Source organism: Miscanthus floridulus, chromosome 4 (assembly GCF_019320115.1).
Source record: "Miscanthus floridulus cultivar M001 chromosome 4, ASM1932011v1, whole genome shotgun sequence".
Lineage (NCBI taxonomy): Eukaryota > Viridiplantae > Streptophyta > Magnoliopsida > Poales > Poaceae > Miscanthus > Miscanthus floridulus.
This window is the reverse complement of record NC_089583.1, coordinates 34,291,816-34,312,003: the sequence shown is the minus strand read 5'-3', so window position 1 is coordinate 34,312,003 and position 20,188 is coordinate 34,291,816. Positions and strand designations below refer to the sequence as shown.

Here is a 20,188-nt window from a genome sequence, read left to right as displayed (position 1 = left end):
ATCTTTCAGGACAATCAAACAAGAGATATAATGCATGCATGCACTGTTTCGATGACATTAAAGGTATATTCTTGAAAAAATGTCTAAAGGTCGTGTACCTTGGCCATCATTGATTTCTTCCTACGAATCACCCCCTAAGAAAAAAAGACAAGCATTTTAAAGGTAAGGCAGACCACCAGACCAAGCCGGGCAACTGAACTAGTGAGGATGTACTCAATATGGTCAAGGATGTGAAAGTAGTATTTGGAAAGGCACATGGCAGCGAACCTGTTCCAAACAACGCTAATGGTCATGCACCCATGTGGAAGAAGAAGTCCATATTTTGGGAGCTACCCTATTGGCAAGTCCTAGAGGTCCGTAGTGCGATCTATGTGATGCACCTAACGAAGAATCTTTATGTGAACCTGCTAGGCTTCATGGGTGTGTATGGGAAGCATAAGGACACACTTGAAGCACGACAGGACCTGCGGTGTTTGAAAGAATGAGACGACCTGCATCCAGAGAAGACAGATGATGGATGCCATTACTTAAGTCCTTCTAGCTACACTCTTAGCAAAGAAGAGAAGAAAAGCATGTTTGAATGCCTAGCAAGCATTAAGGTACTATCTGGATTCTCCTCGAATATAAAGGGTATAATAAATGTGCCAGAGAAGAAATTACTAAACTTAAAGTCCCATGACTGCCACGTGCTCATGACACAATTACTTCCTGTTGCATTAAGAGGAATTCTACCTCCAAATGTACGTCTAGCCACCGTGAAGCTATGTGCATTCCTCAATGCAATTTCTCAGAAAGCAATCGATCCAATGGATCTAGCTAAACTACAGAATGATGTGGTTCAATGTCTTGTTAGCTTTGAGTTGGTGTTCCATCCTTCCTTCTTTAATATCATGACACACCTCCTAGTTCACCTGGTCAAGGAGATTAGCATTCTTGGTCCTGTGTTCCTACACAACATGTTCCCCTTTGAGAGGTTCATGGGAGTCCTAAAGAAATATGTTCACAACCGTGCTCGACCAGAAGGAAGCATCACCAAGGGCTATGGAACAGAGGAGGTCATTGAGTTTTGTGTTGACTTTATTCCCGACCTTGACCCGATTGGTGTTCCTGAATCGCAACACGAGGGGAGACTAAGTGGAAAGGGGACACTAGGGAAGAAACCATATATTGGTATGCAGGACAATTATTTTAATAAAGCACACTACATAGTTCTACAAAACTTCTCTTTGGTGGATCCGTATATGGAGACACATAAAGAGTTGCTCCGATCTGAGTTTCTAGGAAAGTCTAAAGCTTGGATTACGCGTCAGCACATGGAAACTTTTAGCGACTGGTTGTGAAAAGAATGTCAGGGTGATGAGAGTATTGATAAGCAACTTTATTTATTGGCTAGGCAGCCATCGTGGCATATCCTCACATACAAAGGGTACAAGATAAATGGGAATACATTTTACACAGTAGCCCAAGATAAAAGGAGCACCAACCAAAACAATGGTGTCCGCATAGATGCCACCGACCCTAATAGAAATAAGCAAACATATTATGGCCGCATAGAGGAGATATGGGAACTAAACTATGAACCTACTTTTAAGGTACCTTTGTTCAAGTGCCAATGGGTAAAGGCGACTGGAGGCGGGGTAGCAGTCGACAACCAGTATGGAATGACAACCGTGGACCTCAACAATATTGGGTACAAAGACGAACCGTTCGTCCTTGTCAAGGATGTGAATCAGGTGTTCTATGTCAAGGACATGTCTACAAAACCAAAGAAAGGGAAAAACAACAACGACCCAATCAATGAGCCAAAGCGCCACATAGTTCTTTTAGGGAGAAGTATCATCATCGGAATTGAAGACAAGTCAGACATATCAGAAGATTATAAAAAGGATGACCGAATTCCACCCTTCACAGTGAACAAAGACCCAAGCATCTAGCTAAATGATGAGGACACTCCATGGTTACGGCATGATCATAACCAAGGGGTATATGTTAAGAAGAAGTTCACTACTGTGCCCGCTTGATATATATAGTGATGTATTAGACCTATTATGTAATAATTGTGACTTTAGATTTTTTTGTCGTGTTTTCATATTTTCTACGGTTTAAATGAATTTTATGCTAGACGGTGGATTTCCCATGGAGAATGTGTGATGAAAAACCAAATGATGAACGTTAATAAGATGTGAAAACTAATTTCCAGTCGAAAAGCAATAGTTTTAATGATTTTAATTAAGTAGTATATTTTTGCATGGTGCAAATTATAATTATTATTTACACTATGTCAAATATTTATACAGTAAAACAAAAGAGTTTAGTTTACAAATTTTTGTTGTGTATAATAATGCAAAACCAAGTCCAAGAATTTTTTTATAATTTTTTTGGATAATATTTTATTTATTAGGCAATTAATAACTCTCTGCATATTTATATAAAAGAAATATATAAAAAAGAAAAAAACTTATGGAAATTGGAGAAAGCCAACTGCAGCTCCCCCTTTACTCCCGGGTGGATCAACCACCCGGGACTAAAGGTGGAGCTTTAGTCCCGAGTGTAGCCACGACCCGGGAGTAAAGGGCATTTTGGCGGGCCACGAAATCTGCAGCTCTCCCTTTACACCCGGGTGGATCAACCACCCGGGACTAAAGGTGGAGCTATAGTTTTCGCGGCCCGCCCAGATGCCCTTTACTCCTGGGTCATGGCTATACCCGGGACTAAAGCTCAGACCTTTAGTCCCGGTTCTAACCATAGTCTGGGACTAAAGAATCTTTAGTCCAGGTTGGTAGATCCAACCGGGACTAAAGGTATCCCTTTATAAACCACGCCCTAGTTCTCTTCCTCTCTGTCTCCATCACGCCGTCACCTCATCTTCTCCACCAGATCGATCCAGCAGTGCCGCCGCTCCCAGGCGACCACCCTAGCCTTGCCTCGTCATGCGCGCATGCTATCACCGGCCCCACGCGCACGCGCTCTTCTTCTCTGGCCGGTCAGCGCGCCTTGCTCGTCCTCGCTGGAGCGTGCGCCATCCTCGTCCTCGGTCCCCACCTCGCTCGTGCTCACCGGAGCGCGTCGAGCCTTCCCCGCGCTGCCTCATCGGAGCTCGCCTGAGCCTTCCCCGCGCGCGCTGCCTCACCGGAGCGCGGCCGAGCCTTCCCCGCGCTGCCTCACCAGAGCGCGCCCGAGCCTTCCCCGCGCTGCCTCACCGAAGCTCGCCCGAGCCTTCCTCGCGCGCGCTGCCTCACCGGAGCTCGGCCGAGCCTTCCCTGCGCTGCCTCACCGAAGCGCGCCCGAGCCTTCCCCGCGCTACCTCACTGTAGCTAGGTACAAATGGAAACCTGGAAACCAAGGAAAGATGTCTGTTCACAAGTTTTAGCTGCTGACATGTTTTGGAAATCAAGGAAAGATTATGCTATTTTCTCTTGTATGTGCCTGTCAGTAGCATTTGTGTCATGTTACATTTGTGTCATGTTACGTTAACCAAAATAATGGACATGATTATGCTATTTTTTGATCTCTTGTATGTGCCTGTTAGTAGCATGAATCGATCATGAATGAACCGTCAAACAAGGCAACCTAAACGACGCTCAGCGCTGGTGAAACCCCATCGGATCGGATCGACAAAGCGGCGGCTTACGTGATCTTAGAATTAATTTTTCCATGAAATGAAAAACTTAGACAATAGTTAGAAAATTGTAGAAAATCCGTACTAGTTGAACTTGCAGACCGTGTTCATCTCGACGAGCATGTGCTCTGTCGAGTGGTAACGGACGTCAAGGAGGAGCTTTGATTCTACGAGAGAGAGCGGCAATGGTCGTGGAAGACCGTGTTCCCTTCCTCGTAGAATCGGAGCTCTTCCTTGGCCAAGTACGGTGCCGTTCGGTGGAGAAATGCTCGCCGAGATGATCATGTAAGCAATGTCAACTAGTACGGATGGTTATTTATTGAAACATATTTTATTTTTTATAGATATATCTAGTGGAGTAACAGCTAGATGGCTGCCCCGAGAGACAACATGGATGAAGAAATGATGAATATTATCAATACCGGCACTCAATTTGCCGATGGTGACCAGCAGGACATAGATGACGAGAGTCAATACCTGGCTCTTGAAGATAACCAAAAAAATGTTGTGCAAGAAAATACTAGCGAGGTATATATATTTATATATATATATATATGAATATTGTATATATATATATATTTGAATATCTATCATCTATTATGTGTACACATGATATTTATTTATTCTTTTTTATACGTAGCCCTCTGGATCGACGACCACAACGGCGAAAAGCAAAAATATTCGAGGCCCGAAAAAGCCATTGGAGGGGCGCTACATAATATAGGAATTCAATATCGAGATAGGCAAACCACTTGGGCCACATGCAAGGAAATTCGTGCAACACTATGGGTACCTTGTAAGGGACAGACTTTCGATTAGTGCCTGCGAATGGAAGCAAAAGATCAACGAGCCTCATGTTAGTTTTGTCTCTGATCTTGATAAGAATTTAATTTGGGATGATATCCTTCAACATTTCACGTTGCAAGCGGATGATTATGATGATATCAACGATGATGAATTGAAGGAGCTAGTTTGAAAGTGGGCTATGAAGAAGATGGCCACACAATTCCAGACTTGGAAGAAATCCCTATACACGAAATACGTCAAGAAGAACCTAACGCCTAATTTCAATACTAGGGGCCCGCTCACGAAGTTGAGGCCCTACTGGAATGATTTTGTACAGTACAAGACATCGGAAGAGGGCGAGGAACGGGTGAGAAGGAACCAAGAGAATGCCCGATATAAGGTATACCACCATGGCATGGGATCTGGTGGCTACACGACTGCCATTCCCAAGTGGGAAAAAATGAAAGCGGACATTCTTGCCAAGGGTATCACACCAGAATCACTCAATTGGCTCAAACGCGTGAAGAATTGGTTTTTCGCTCATGGGGGAAGACTGGACCTAGAGATCAGGAAGTTGGTTCATGGCCCAAAACTCGAAAGAGCAACATAAAGATTTTCTTATGCTCTACAAGCTAAAGCTATTGGTGCGTTCAGGCCTAATAAAGAGAAGGATGAATTGACGTATGCCATCGGGACTGCTGAACACAGTGGCCGAACAAGAGGTTTAGGACGGAACATTTCTTGGGAGCATGGTTTCCCTAACGATAGAGATACCTACAGAAGCCGGCAAAGAAGGAAGGATGAGGAAGCAGCGCAGATCAGCAGGTTGGAGGGATATGTTCATGAGTCACGGGAGGCGTTGCTTCAAGCACAGGAGCGCGAAAAAAAACATGCAAGCTAGAATGCAGGATGAAATCATAAAGCAAGTGCAAATAGCAATGAGTGCCCAAAGACAGGCATCAGATCTAGGAATCAACATTAATATTAGCCCCCCTGATCAGTTGAAAAGCAGCTGCGCTTATACGGAGTTGCCAAATCAAGATGACGTAATGCTACGTTTCTCCGTGGATGACATCACTGCACCGTTTACATCATGTGAGCTACATATTCCAAAAAAGAATGCCACAATTATGGTGGCTCTCAGTGTTTTTTTTCCTCTAGATCCTACCAAGACACCAAGAATCCATAGGGCAATAATACCACATGGATATGTTAGCGTCTCAGTGGATAGAGTTAACAAAGGTTTTAGTGATCTGCCTCTTGACATTCCAGGAGGTGATGGGGAGAAGACTCTAGGAGAAGTAGAGAAGACATTCATACTATGGTGCAAACGCTACATCATTATTCTCGGGGTCTCTAGTCCACCGCCGCTTCCTCAATTGCCAGATAATAGGTGCGGATACTAATTTTCTATTGACATGTATGATTAAAAATAACAATTTCTTATACCTAATTATTCTTTTTTGTACTCACATAGCAGGGTCTCTGCCAACCTAAGTCTAATTATTCAATCTCTAGATCATCATAGTGCTCTGGGCAATCAGGTGGCAACGCCGCCACCGCCGCCACCTAGGGATGAAAATAGTACGGATATTTTCTGACCGTATTCGAAACCGAATCCGTTTAGAGGGGTTGAGATCTGTCCGTATCCAAGTCCAGATATCCAACATCCAATACCATATTCGTATCCGAATACTCAAATCACATATTTATGATGTCAATATCCAATCGTATCCTATCTGACATAGTTGACACTATCCGTATTCGAATCCGAATCCGGATAGAAATATGAAAACAAATGTAATATCGGTGATATCTGTCCATATCCGATCCATTTTCATCCCTACCACCACCTCCAAGGAGGTCTCCAATGCCTCCAAGGAGGTCTCCAACGGCTTCCCCGCCTCCCTTGATGACTAAGAAGAAGCCAACTCCTAAGAGGTTCGCCCCGCAAACAAAGCCGTTGGCCCACCAGCCGGCAAAGAAGAAAGCCCCATCTAATCCAGTTATTCCCCAAAAACTGTCTTATGAAAAAAGTGAAAAGGAATTAAATGCTGCAGTACAAAAAGATATGGACAGTTTCTTTGAAAAAGTGAAAAAGCAACGAGAAGCGAGGGAGAACCCAGAGAAACCGTACTTCTACCTACCTCCAGATCTTCTAAGAAAGAAGGTGGACCAGAAAAAGCGGGAATCTCAAAAGACCCTGCCAAAATCGGACTACGACCGCTCTCTCACCAAGTCATTTGAGGCGGCGTAGAAAAAGACTAGACCAGGGAAAGATGTTGCACAACTCGGACAACAATCACAACAATCAGTCCCCCATCTTGTCGTTCGTAATGAATATGGTTCGAACTTAGACTTAGACGTCGATTTTGAGGAGCTGGCTCGGTTTTACGAGGAAACTGGTTTGGACCTTGCCCAAGTGCTCGCTGAAGGACCATCTGCTCCGAAAATGGATCATTAGAAGAAATTTGAACATGGAAAGAGTCTATACAACCCTGAGGCCTTAAGTGAACTGGGTACGCAAATATATCTACTAAACAAGTGGTACATGGCGGTGTGTGAACGGGGAGAGGCCTTTGTTCCTGTTAGAGTTAGAAACCAACATTACTTCCGTGGCGATGACGTTATATATGTCGAGTTTGTAGAATTACACCAACTATGCCACTTGGACTCTCTCGACAAAAGTCTCATTAGCTGCTATTGTCTGTAAGTGTGATTATTTTTTACTATTAAAGTGTATATATATAAAGCTACATGTATATATATAAATTATATATCCTCACACTATATTTTTATATACGAAGATATGAGATGACAGAACTCAGAAAGAGAAAGGATAATGATGTTGGTTTCGTTGATCCAAATGTCGTATTCAAACACCCTAACCCCCCGCCTCAATGGAAAGCTGAACTCGAGAAAAATCTCATGAGGTTCTTAGTGAACCAACAAAACAAGGACATATTTTTCCCCTACAACTTCAAGTGAGTGTTAAATAATTAATATCGATCATATGGACATTTGTTCAATTATTTGCTTATTAGTTAAGCTAACTCCCATATATATATGTTGACTCTAGTTAATGTCGATCATATTTATGTATAAAAACATATGCAGCAATCACTGGATATTGATGGTTATCGATATGGCCAATAGTCGGTTGAGCATCTTAGACTCGTTAAGAAAAGAGGAAACAGAGTACCAAGACATGATAGATATTATCCAAGGGTAATTTGATCTCTCTAGCAACTATATATACCCCGATCTCTTAACTGCAACAATTATTAAAAGCCAAATTAATTTTTTATTTTATTGGGCTCAGTGTTTAGAAAAATTTCATTGAGGAACACCACATGAAACATTACAAAGCACCACTGGATGTAATCGCATAAAAAGTAAGTACTAGCTACATATATATATATATATATATATATATAATTCAATTAACACCATGCATGCTTTCAATTCACCGGATATTTTTTCTCATAAAAGCGGGTTCTGAGGCAAGAACAGGGGAACAACTACTGCGGATACTATGTTTGCGAGTTCATCATGGCGTACGCAAAAAGAACTCCTGAAGAGATCCTCAAAGTACGTTATATAAATATATTCATATATTCACAATTTCTTTTGTTGCTCTTATATATAAGTAATCACATGACCAGCACATATATATATATATATATATATATATATATATATATATATATATATATATACTAATATTTTTCCTTTAACTTTTATTGAAGACTTTATGGTTGAAGGAAAAAGTCATACGACGTGACCAACTAAAAGCAATTCAAGAGACCATAGCAGGATTTCTTAATGACCAGGTCTTCAACCTCGCCGGCGAGTTCTACAATGACGTCAATGAAACATGGAAGCCAAACCAGATGGAGTGAATTTGTTATCCCAAGAATATGATACAATATACAATGCAAGCTTTATTTGTAATATATATACGTATACATATACGTATTATATGTACATAAAATAACATACAATATATGTATATGCATGTAATATATATGTTAGTTTTATACTTTAGTTTGTACAAAATGTTCGAATATTATAAACGTGTAGAATACGTATATTAATAGCAGCGTAGAATATGTATTCAAAAACCTATTCGAAAACCAAAACGAATCATCAATTGAAAATAGAAACAAAAAAAGGAAACATTTAATCCCGGTTGGTAATACCAACCGGGACTAAAGGGCCGCCCCACGTGGCCAGGCCGGGGGGCCTCTTTAGTCCCGGTTGGTCTCCTTTAGTCCCGGGCGAGAAACCATGCCTAAAGGAGGGGCCTTTAGTTCTGGATTCGTGCTCCCGGTTGGGAAATCAGGACTGAAGGGGTTTCCCAATCGGGAGTAAAGCCCGTTTCTGTACTAATATATTTTTCTCTCATAATAAACCAGCACCAGTTGGGTTTATCAGCCTAGAAACCAACCAGCAAACAGGCTGGTAGTAAGGATTTCTAGCTAACAAGATACACCGCAGAGGTGGTAGTAAGAGCAAATGGAATGCAGCATTAACAGAGAATGCCCAAGATACTTTCCTGTCTCCTCTCTTCTCTTTTACGGGCGTCCTCGTAGCATAAGCAACAACAGTAGAGAACAGGTGCGCACGGGCCGAGCAGCGGTGGCTGTGGTGGCCACGACCATGGGTCCATGGTGCATGCGGATCGAGCAGTGGTAGCGGAGGAGGCCAGGGCCATGTGTGGATCAAGTAGTGTTATTTTACACGCTAAACGATGAGTCACTATAGGTTTAGATGACCGGCTAGACCATTTAAACAATCTGCACTGTAGCAATAAATATACATATAGTATAATTTTTATATAACTTTCTAAGTACAATATGAGACATAAACGTAGTTACATAATTCGATATAGACTATGATCAACAATTATACATACAACCATACACATGACATAGTCACATAGACATCGTTTAAATAGCATCAAAGTCCCTCCCCCTCCCCCTACCCCACCCACATGAAGCCTAGTTTTACCTATCCAAAAAGTTTGTCTAGCACCCAAACTTTCTTGGTTTATCGCTTAAATGACAATTTAAACATATGTTTCTAGTTTACACCTGTTTAGCTACCATTTAATGCTATCATTTAAACCAGTTTGACTATAGAGGCGAGTCTAATGTTTAATCCAGTGGCTAGGACCCAAATTGTACATTGACCCACTGTTTAGCATCTAAACGCATGTAGATGGTTGTTTAGACACGTTTTGACAAACACGGGAACCATGAATTGGCGGCATCTTCGGCCTTGGCCATGGAGGCGTGAGGGTCGAGCTGCCATGGCGACCAAGGCTATGGCTGCACATGGACCAAGCGACAACAAAAGGCCACAACCGCATGTGTGGGATGAGCTAGTGGCAGGGGATCCGCCCAACAGGGAGTTCCCAATGCAAGCTCTAGCGAGACAAGCCATCCCCGTCAAACCGAGTGCTCTGAGATGTAGGGAGCGCCCGTCGAAGCAGACCTTGAGGGGGGATGAAGTGTCGATGTCATGGCAACGAAGGAGACATCCATATGGATGTGGTGATCGAGAGAGAGAGGAAGCAATGAGAAAAGAGAAGCTATCGATGGAGAAAAAATAATTGATACAACTATTTACTATCGACATAGGGCCCACATTCATTACCAAGTAGTCATTATACACTATTCTTGCCCTTACTGATGAAAGGTGGGTTGTTCGGAAACATTAAAAAAATTAAGGCCCTGTTTGGTTGGGACTTAGTTTTTTTAACTTTTCAAAAGCCAAACAGCTTTCATAAGCCAAAAGCTATAGCGAATTTCTAGCCTTCCCCTTCTGTTTTTTTTTTCTTTTGAAAGATCAAAAATTGAGTCCAAAAGGTTCTCAGAAGCTCAAACAAACATGCGATAAATCTGACAAACCTGTTTACATCACTACTTGCCTTTAAAAGTTTTATAGGATAATTAAGTTGAGAAGAGATTTTAAATAGTTGAGATAATGCCGGCCATAGGAAATGCAGGATTGACATAGGTGTACACTAGCTCAGTAATTCTTAGGCATTTTTTTTGGAAAAATAAATACAGAAAAAATAATTCCCGCGCAAATTATTTTGTATGAGAAAATGCTTTTGGGTTTTCGCGCCACCAAAGCCTTCGCGTCTTATGGGCCTGTTCGCTTATCTGAATTCTGAAGAAATCTGAATAATTTAGAGAAATGCTGGATAAATTTATGAGAGAAAAATACTATTCCGGATAAAAAAAATAAACGCATCTGACCGGGTTTAAGGACACGCCAATGGTATGTCAATCAAACCCATCGCTCCCCACTCCCCAATCGCTCACCCAAACCCTCCCCCTCGCCAGCCGCCGCCGCCGCCGCCCATGGAGGCTGCGTCCGCCGCTAAAAAGCGCAAATCCGATCTAGGCCAAGAACCATTGGGGAGTGGCAATGGCGTGAGCGAAAGCAGCCTCGATCTCATCAGCTGGCTCCCCGATGAGGTACTGGGCAGCGTCCTCTCCCTCCTCCCCACTAAGGCCGGCGCCCGCACCCAGATCCTCTCCCGCCGGTGGCGCCCTCTCTGGCGTGCCGCGCCTCTCAACCTAGGTGTCGACAGCGACCTCAGCGGCCAGGACCAGAAGAGAATCATCTTCGTCTCCAAAATCCTCTCCGACCACTCGGGCCCCGCCCGTCGTTTCGCCCTCCCCGGCATCCGCCTCCGCGACCGCTACGCCAAAATCGACAGCTGGTTGCGCTCCCGGGCCCTCACCGGTCTCCGGGAGATCGAGTTTCACTACCAGATCGACAACCCGCAGCTGCCCTACCCGCTACCGCCGTCCGCGTTACGCTTCGCGCCCACCCTGTGTGTTGCCGACTTTGGCTACTGCGATTTCGCAAGAGAGATGGCGCCATTGCTCAAGTTTCTCTGTCTCAAACAGCTCACCTTGAATAACGTCATCGTGTTGGAAGATGCTCTTCACAGCCTGCTCTGTGGTTGCCCTGTTCTTGAGAGCCTCTTGCTGGATGGGAATGTTGGCTTTGGTCGCCTCCGCATTAACTCGCCCACTCTAAGGAGCATTGGCATCATGGCTTCGCCCGATCGGGAGAGAGTAGAAAATCATATCATACTTCAAGATCTTATCATAGAAGATGCCCCTTGCCTTGAAAGATTGTTACCAATTGACCCGGATGATGGTCCGGCAACAATCTGGGTCGTGCGGGCGCGAAAACTAGAGATATTGGGCTTGCTGTCCAATGTCATCACTAAACTTGATCTTGGAACCACTGTTTTTCAGGTACCAGCAGGCTTCAGTTCTTCCGTCTTGTATACTGGATTTATATTTGTTGGTGACTAATTTTGGTGTCTCTTAATTCTTGTCCAGAAAATGATTGCCCTAAGCTTGACAGCCTCGATGCACGACGCCGCCCGCGTCGCTACCCACCCTGGCCTCGATCGCTGAGATGTTGGCCATCATGCAACTTCAGATGACCGCCATGAACAACCACCTGGCGGATCAGGGAGCGCGCCTTTCGGCCCTCGACGGCAGACCGCCGTTCCCTCACTTCGGCTTGCCCTGGTTTGGGGGCGTCCCTCGCCTGCCCGCGTCCTCCTCACCGGTGATCACGGAGATCGCGGCCGCCACTGCGGACTCCTCCGCCTCGGCACCGGTGGCACCGTCCATGCCGCTGTCCCTTCCGGCGCCACCACATCCCCAGCACCCGGCCGCGGCACCGCCGGCTTACCACCAGGCGCCAACGCCACCGCCCGGGGGGGGGGGGGGGGGTGCCGATCATGCAGATCAGGTTTCCGCCCTCCCCGTCGCCAATTCCAGGGTTCGGGGCTGTGGCTCCTATGCCGCTGCCGGCCTCCGCTCACGTGGCCCCATCACAACTGTACCCGCCGCCGCCATCGGAAGGGGAGTCTGCAGTTGTGCCGAAGTACCACAAGATCACCTTCGACACGTACGATGGCCGCGATGATCCCTTGGGGTGGCTCAACAAATGCGAGCAGTTCTTCCTCGGACAGCTCACTCGGGAGGTCGACAAGGTTTGGATGGCCTCATATCACCTGAAGGGAGTCGCCCAGCAGTGGTACCTTGTACTGGAGACCGACATCGGCCGCCCAACGTGGCCGGATTTCCGTCGATACTGCCTGCAGCGCTTCGGCCCTGCCCTCAACACCAACCACCTGGCCGACTTGGCCAGGCTGCCGTTCGGCGCCAACGTGGATGCATACATGGAGGCGTTCCAGGCCAGGGCAGCGCACGCGGGGGACCTCACCACGCTGCAGCGCGCCAAGCTCTTCACAGGTGGACTCCCTGACTACATTCGGGTGGATGTTGAGATGCACCAGCCCCAGAACCTTCAGCACGCCATGTATTTGGCTCGAGCCTTCGAACGTCGCAACGCGCCACAACGTCCGGCCCTTTCCGCTCCCCAGCGGGCCGCACGCCGTCCGGGGGGCGCTCCGGCGACCATGCCAGCTTCCGCGCCGGGAACCACGGCCGACTCCACCAAGGCATTCAAGCGGCTCACACCCGAGGAGATGGCGGAATGCCGAAAGCTCGGCCTCTGCTACAATTGCGACGAGCCGTTCGCGCGCGGGCACAAATGTGCCCGTTTGTTCTACCTGGAGGCTCCCGATTACATCGTGGAGGAGCCGGAGGACCTCGATGACGCGCCGCACCCGGCTGAAGAGGCCCAATTCGACCCGGAAAAGCCGATGATCTCTCTGTCCGCGGCGACGGGCATTCGGGCGCGTGACACCATGCAGCTGCGCGTCAAGATTGGCGCCCATGAGCTCACGGCACTCTTGGACTCAGGGTCGACACACAACTTCATCAACCCTGAGGCAGCACGCAGCGCCGGCCTTCAGTTCTCCGACAGCGCGGGCGCCCACGTCATCGTCGCGAATGGCGACCGCGTCGACTGCCAGGGCCTCGCGCGCGGCGTTCAGCTGCGGATCGGCACCGAGCGGTTCACGGTGGACTGTTTCTCCATTCCCTTGGCGCCGTACGACATGGTCCTCGGCCTCACATGGTTGAGATCGTTGGGGCCCATCCTCTGGGACTTCACCACACTGCGCATGGCGCTCTCCATCCGTGGTCGCTGGGTGGTGTGGACCGGCGTCGGCACGCCGGCCGCGGCGTCCCCGACGGCCCTGTTCACCACAAACCTCTGCATCGACAAGGGCTCCGAGCGCGCCCTCCTCGACCTGCTGCTAGACGCCTACCAGGACGTGTTCGCCGAACCCGAGGGGCTTCCACCGGCCCGGGCGTGCGACCACCACATCCATCTGAAGCCCAACACCGAGCCAGTGGCGGTCCGGCCGTACCGCTACCCCCAACTCCAAAAAGACGAGCTCGAGCGGCAATGCGAGGCGATGCTCCGGCAAGGGACCATCCGGGCCAGCACCTCACCCTTCTCCGCGCCCGTGCTGTTGGTGAAGAAGCAGGACGGCTCGTGGCGTTTCTGTGTCGATTACCGGGCCCTCAATGCGGTCACGGTGAAAGACAGGTTTCCAATCCCGGTCGTCGAGGAGCTACTCGATGAACTACACGGCGCCAAGTTCTTTACTAAGCTGGATTTGCGCTCCGGCTATCATCAGGTGCGGGTTGCTGCTGCAGATGTCCACAAGACGGCGTTCCGGACACACCACGGACACTTTGAGTTCCTGGTGATGCCTTTTGGCTTGTCCAATGCACCGTCCACGTTCCAGGCGCTGATGAACTACGTCCTCAAGCCGTTTCTCCGCCGCTGCGTCCTCGTCTTCTTCGACGACATCCTGATCTACAGCTCCTCATGGACGGAGCATCTCCGACACCTGCGCGCGGTCCTCGACGTTCTCCGCGCGCACCGGCTCCACCTCAAACGGTCCAAGTGCGCGTTCGCCACCTCGGCGGTCCACTACCTCGGCCATGTCATCACTGGGGAGGGGGTGGCTATGGACACGGCCAAGGTGGCAGCTGTGCAGTCCTGGCCGCGCCCTCGCGCCGCGCGCGGCCTACGTGGTTTCCTCGGGCTGGCCGGGTATTACCGGCGGTTCATCAAGGACTACGGGATCATCGTCGCGCCACTGACGCAGCTGCTTCGCAAGGACGCGTTCCAGTGGTCCGACGCGGCTGACACCGCTTTCTCCACCCTCAAGGCTGCCCTCACCGCCGCACCAGTCCTGCACCTGCCGGATTTCACCGCCACATTCGTCGTGGACTGCGACGCCTCCGGATCGGGCTTCGGCGCCGTGCTGCATCAAGATGGCACGCCCATAGCCTTCTTTAGCCGGCCGTTCGCCGCACGCCACCTCAAAGTGGCGGCGTATGAGCGCGAGTTGATCGGGCTTGTTCAGGCGGTGCGCCATTGGAGGCCCTACCTTTGGGGGCGGGCGTTCGTCGTAAGGACGGACCACTACGCCCACAAGTTCATGCTGGACCAGCGCCTATCTACAATTCCGCAACACCAATGGATTAGCAAGTTGTTTGGATATGATTTCAGGGTGGAGTTTCGGCCCGGCCGCTCCAATGTCGTCGCGGACGCTCTCTCCAGGCGGGACGGTGAGGCTCCGCTGCTGTCCGTCCTTTCCAGGGCGCACACGGCCTGTTTTTCAGCCGTCTCGGTGCCTACCTTCCGACTCTTCGACGATTTGCGACGAGAGGTGGACACCGACCCCGCCCTGCGCGCGCGTCGTGACGCCGTGGCCGCCGGCGACCACGGTGACTCCTGGTGCGTCTGCGAAGGGCTGCTGCTGCACAAGGGGCGCGTCTTCGTGCCCAGCTCATCGCTGATCCTCGACGACGTCCTCCAGCTAGCCCACACGGGGGGCCACGAGGGCATCCAGAAGACGCTACTCCGCCTCCGCACGGAGTTCTTCGTGGAGCACGACCGCCGCGTCGTTGGCGACTTCGTGCGGTCCTGCGCGGTGTGCCAGCGGAACAAGACGGAGACGCTACACCCGGCCGGGTTACTGCAGCCCCTGCCGGTGCCATCGCGTGTATGGGCGGACATCTCCCTCGACTTCATAGAAGCCCTGCCCAAGGTCCATGGCAAGAGCGTTCTGCTCACGGTGGTGGACAGGTTCTCGAAGTACGCTCATTTTATTCCACTCGGCCACCCGTACACAGCCTCGTCGGTGGCCCGCGCCTTCTTCCAGGACATCGTTCGGCTACACGGCTTCCCGGAGTCCATCGTCAGCGACCGTGATCCGGTGTTCACGGGTCATGTGTGGCGCGACCTCTTCCGTCACGCCGGCGTCAAGCTCCGCATGAGTTCGGCGTTCCACCCGCAGACAGATGGGCAGTCCGAAGCTGTCAACAAGACCATTACCATGTATCTCCGGTGTCTGACAGGTGATCGCCCGCGTGACTGGCTGGATTGGCTACCATGGGCCGAGTTTTCCTACAACTCAGCCTACCACACGGCGCTCCAGACCTCCCCGTTCCAGGTGGTGTACGGTCGGTCGCCCCCGGACTTGCTGCCCTACACCCCGGGACAGGCGCGCACGGAGGCGGTGGACACCCTGTTCGCCAACCGGGAGGAGTTCCTTGAGGAGGTGCGTGCTCGTCTTCTCCAAGCTCAAGAGCACGCTCGCAGGTTCTACGACGCCAACCACCGTGAGCTCGAGTTCGCCGTCGGCGATTGGGTGCTCCTTAGGATGCTCCACCGCCACACGAAGAATCTGGTACTTGGCGGCCGGGGCAAGCTGGCGCCCAAGTACGCCGGCCCGTTCCAGGTGACCGGCCACATCGGCGAGGTGGCCTATCGTCTTCAGCTTCCCGAGGGCGCACGTATCCACGATGTCTTCCATGTCGGCGTCCTGAAGCCATTCAGGGGTACACCGCCCTCCAGTGCACCGGCCCTGCCTCCTCTTCGCCACGGTCGACCGCTGCAGAGGCCACAACGCGTTCTCCGCTCAGAACTTCGCCGCGGCGTGTGGCACGTCCTCGTCGAATGGGCGGGCATGCCGGTGTCAGAAGCAACTTGGGAGCCGGTACCAGCGTTTCGCGAAGCCCATCCCTCCTTCCAGCTCGAGGACGAGCTGTTTCCCGAGGGGGGGAGAGATGTTATGGTCGGCAAGACGTATGAACGTCGAGCCAGGGACCATCGTGCCTGAGCACGGGCACCATCGGCCAGGGGCCAAGGGTCTATCAGTTTGTTTAGATTTGATTTGGTTACAAGTTTCCTTAATTCTAGCGTCCGGTTGTTGGGTCAGATTGTATAAGAGTCAAACGTTGCAACTTAATAAGATTAGCCTGGGATTGTGTCACCTTGACACCCTTGGGCGCCTGGCACCCTAACCCTATCTCTATTTCCCTCGCTTCCTCCAGAGCAGCCACGGCGTCTCGCCGCCGCCAGCGCCAGAGTCAGCCCCTCCACTCTCCTCCGTACGCATTGCGTAGCAAGACCAGGCGCCATACCATCTTGGCCCTTGAGTCTTGGGGGCCTAATCTGGACTCAGTTGTTGACTTCCTCAAGTGTTTCCCCTGCTTGCAGAAGCTGTATGTCGTGGTGAGTATTTGTCTTTGCCTGCTTCATGTGCCAATATGAACAGTTGAGACATAATATAATCTAGTGAGCCACTTTGTGACATTGCTGACTGCATACCTAGTAACTGCTTTCATATTGTTTTCTTTCTTTATTATCCAGTCTCACCTACAGAAGAGTAGGAAAAATAAACGGAGCTATAATCTACTGGATCCAGTTGAATGCCTTGAGTCTCATCTTAGACAAGTGGTGATGAATTATCGTGGCATGAGACTTGATGTTGACTTTGCCAAGTTCTTTGTTTTGAATGCAAAAGTTCTAAAGAAAATGGTATTTGGATCCGGTTATGCCAACACTACCAATAGTGATAATTGGATGACTAATCAACACAGATGGCTTCAACTGGACAAAAGAGCTTCTCAAGGTGCTCGGTTTAAATTCATAGGTGTTTCTGATTTGATTCCACACGAACACTACAAGAGGACACATGATTTGTGGGTGGATGATCCCTTTGACAGCCACTTCTGCAGATGATGCATGAAGATTCAGTGCCCATTCTGAAGATTGTCTTGTCTTTATGTGTAATGCCCAAAGTTTAGTTTTCCTGCTCTTATTCATAGCCTTTAATTTGTTGCTTTGCAATTTTTGCATATTCTTATTGAAGTTGCAAACAGTATCGGTATGTGTGCAAATTCGTTGCAACAGCTAACTTTACATCCCTGTCTATCTTTTGTAGACATATACTGTTTTTGTGTGGTAACAGCCTCAATTCTTGTCTTAGCAGTTTGCTTACAAAACCCTATGTGGAATTCTGGTGTTGGTTTTCATATACCTGTTGCTTCCTTTTTTGTCTACACAAAAGTTTACCATGTCAGCCCTTTTAATTAATTAGATTCCATGAACCTTATTGACAGATCATATAAAAGTTTGGGGAAATGTAAACTTGTTTTTTATTAATTGCCCCAACATATCTTCGGATATTGCCTATATATGTATAGTTAATTATAAGATTGTTAAAATTTCAAATAAACATCACTTGAATAATTTAATGTCAATTTAGAAGTATCTATTATAAAGGCTTTGTTGTTGTTGTTGTTAGAAGTATCTATTACCTTCAGATCAAACAGAAGCGTTGCATGCTAATCATCTGCACTGAAGAACTGGTATTGTGTTACTAAATTACAACATTGGGTCCTGGACATCATGATTCAAACCACTTAGCAAGGATCACACAAAGAAACTTAATCTGCAATTGTGTCCCTTTCAATGTATAATTTTTTGTACCTAGTAAATAATAATTTATTGTTTTGAGCTAACAGAGTTATAATTATTACTTATATTGTCGTCCAGTTGAGCATTGCACAGTTTTTGGCAGCGATCTTATGTCAACCATAATTCAGATTTTTTTTTTTGGATAAGTTTATGTCTAATGCCCAGAGTTTAGTCTTCCTGCTCTTATTCATAGCGTTTAATTTGTTGCTTTTCAATTTGTTACATAATCTTGTTACTAAAGTAGCAAAGTTACTGCAAATCTGTGATCACTGTATTGGAGTTGCAAACAGTGTCAGTATGTGTGCAATTTTGTTGCAACAGCTAACTTTGCATGCCTGTTTATAGAAGTCAATCTTTTGGGGAAACATATATACTGTTTTATGTGGTAGCAACCGCAATTCTTGTCTTAGCTGTTTGGTTACAAAAGCATATGTGATATTCTGGGGTTAGTTTCATTTATCTGTTGCTTCCTTTTTTTTTGTGTACACAAAACTTTACCTTGTCAGCACTTTTAATTAATTAGATTTCAGTGACTTTATTGAAAGAAGATATAAAAGGTTGGGGAAAAGTAAACTTGTTTTTTATTAATTTCCCCAACATATCTTTGGATGTTTCCTATGTATGAATAGTGAATTATAGGATTGTTAAAATTTCAGATCAACATAATTGGAATAAGTTAGTGTCAATTTATCCTTTGGATCAAACAGAAATGTTGCAAGAGCTGGTATTGTGTAACTAAATTACAGCATGGGTCCTGGACATCGATTCAAACCACTTATCAAGGATCAGAAAAAGAAACTTAAAATCTGTAATTGCGTCCCTTTCAACGTATATTTTTTGTGTGCCTAGTAATGGATCATTTTCCAGCTAACAGTTACAATTATTACTTGTAATTGTCATCCAGTTGAACATGTGCACAGTTTTTGGCAGTGACGTTATTCAGCTCTATACAGCCGGGGTGAAATTATGTCCATTATTTCTGTTTGTGATTGAGAAATGGTGATTCAGAGTTTACTGCCTTGGGAATTTTGATATCTGCTCTGCACGAGCACAATTTGTCCTGTTCATTACATTTGTCCTGCTCATTCCATTCGGATGGACCATGCTGCTATGTGCTATCTACACCATGATGTTGCTATGCTATCTAATGGTATGATTGTTTAAGATTCAATAGTCTGCAATATAATGTTTTCATTTTTTCTAGCAGTGTCTGAGACTTCTCTGATATGGTTTTAGTGATTCTAGGAAATTTACAGCTGCCACCTGAGCACGGCTGTGTTGGTCACTCTGGGCCTGAGTGGAGCCCTCCGAGTTTAAGAGTTTCAGGCCTCGAGGACCATTCAGTTCAAACAGAAAACAAATTGTCAAGATAAGAAACATGGTTCATCATTCTCTATTTCTTCAGTTATAGTACACGGTGACAAAATGCTTCTGGAATGACAATTATATTCCAGGAATATTTAGGGTTATAATAGGAATTGCATCACCTCGTGGGCAATACACTTATCCGCTTTCCTCCTGTTGCCCTGCGCCTCCTTCAGGCTTCCTGGCATGTGTGCGACTTTGAGCTAAAGTGATCTCAGCCCTGAAGAGTCCTGCTCTTCATGACAGCTTTGGAGGTCCGCCGCCTCACTGCACCTTGATCCAAAGCATCGTTGAAGTACTTATGTACTGGTAACCTTGGAGTCCTTGAAAATCCTGCTTGTTCACTTTTTCGTTCCTTTGTTTTCTGATGGCTCTTTGGGCTTTCTTTGAGCGTCTCCAAGAGTTTCCAAAACCCACTTTCAAATTTGATTTTTTTGGCAGGATCAAATAAAACTAGTCTCCAACAACTTCCTATCTTAACTCCCAATCTTTCTGCACTTTAAAAATCGACCTAATCGCGTGGAGAACATGGGAAAGAACAAGGAGTACGAGTGTAGGACAGTGTTTCTGATATAAATGCACAAAAAAGAAATAAAATATAAAAGTGATTGGGGTGATTTAAAATACTTTGGAATTCTTGATAAAAAAATTATCTTCTATATTTTAAGAGCGAGATTT

General features: G+C 47.3%; 1 protein-coding gene across 1 annotated transcript; it reads left to right on the top strand.

The window, feature by feature from the left end:
* The first annotated feature begins 10,728 nt into the window (after positions 1-10,728).
* On the top strand, positions 10,729-19,782 carry LOC136549590 (F-box/LRR-repeat protein At3g26922-like). The gene is made up of 5 exons (XM_066540928.1): positions 10,729-11,691; positions 11,779-11,810; positions 16,798-16,897; positions 17,036-19,295; positions 19,391-19,782. The coding sequence occupies exons 1-4, from the start codon at positions 10,780-10,782 to the stop codon at positions 17,405-17,407; spliced, it is 1,416 nt and encodes a 471-aa protein (XP_066397025.1). The 5' UTR covers positions 10,729-10,779; the 3' UTR covers positions 17,408-19,295; positions 19,391-19,782.
* The last annotated feature ends 406 nt before the right edge of the window (positions 19,783-20,188 follow it).

Bases quoted from the DNA above. Each gene is read 5' to 3' on its own strand.
- LOC136549590 (XM_066540928.1), top strand. From the start codon at position 10,780: ATGGAGGCTGCGTCCGCCGCTAAAAAGCGCAAATCCGATCTAGGCCAA. The intron at 11,811-16,797 runs GCACGACGCCGC...TAGCAAGACCAG, and splicing joins CTAAGCTTGACAGCCTCGAT to GCGCCATACCATCTTGGCCC. The intron at 16,898-17,035 runs GTGAGTATTTGT...TTTATTATCCAG, and splicing joins TGCAGAAGCTGTATGTCGTG to TCTCACCTACAGAAGAGTAG.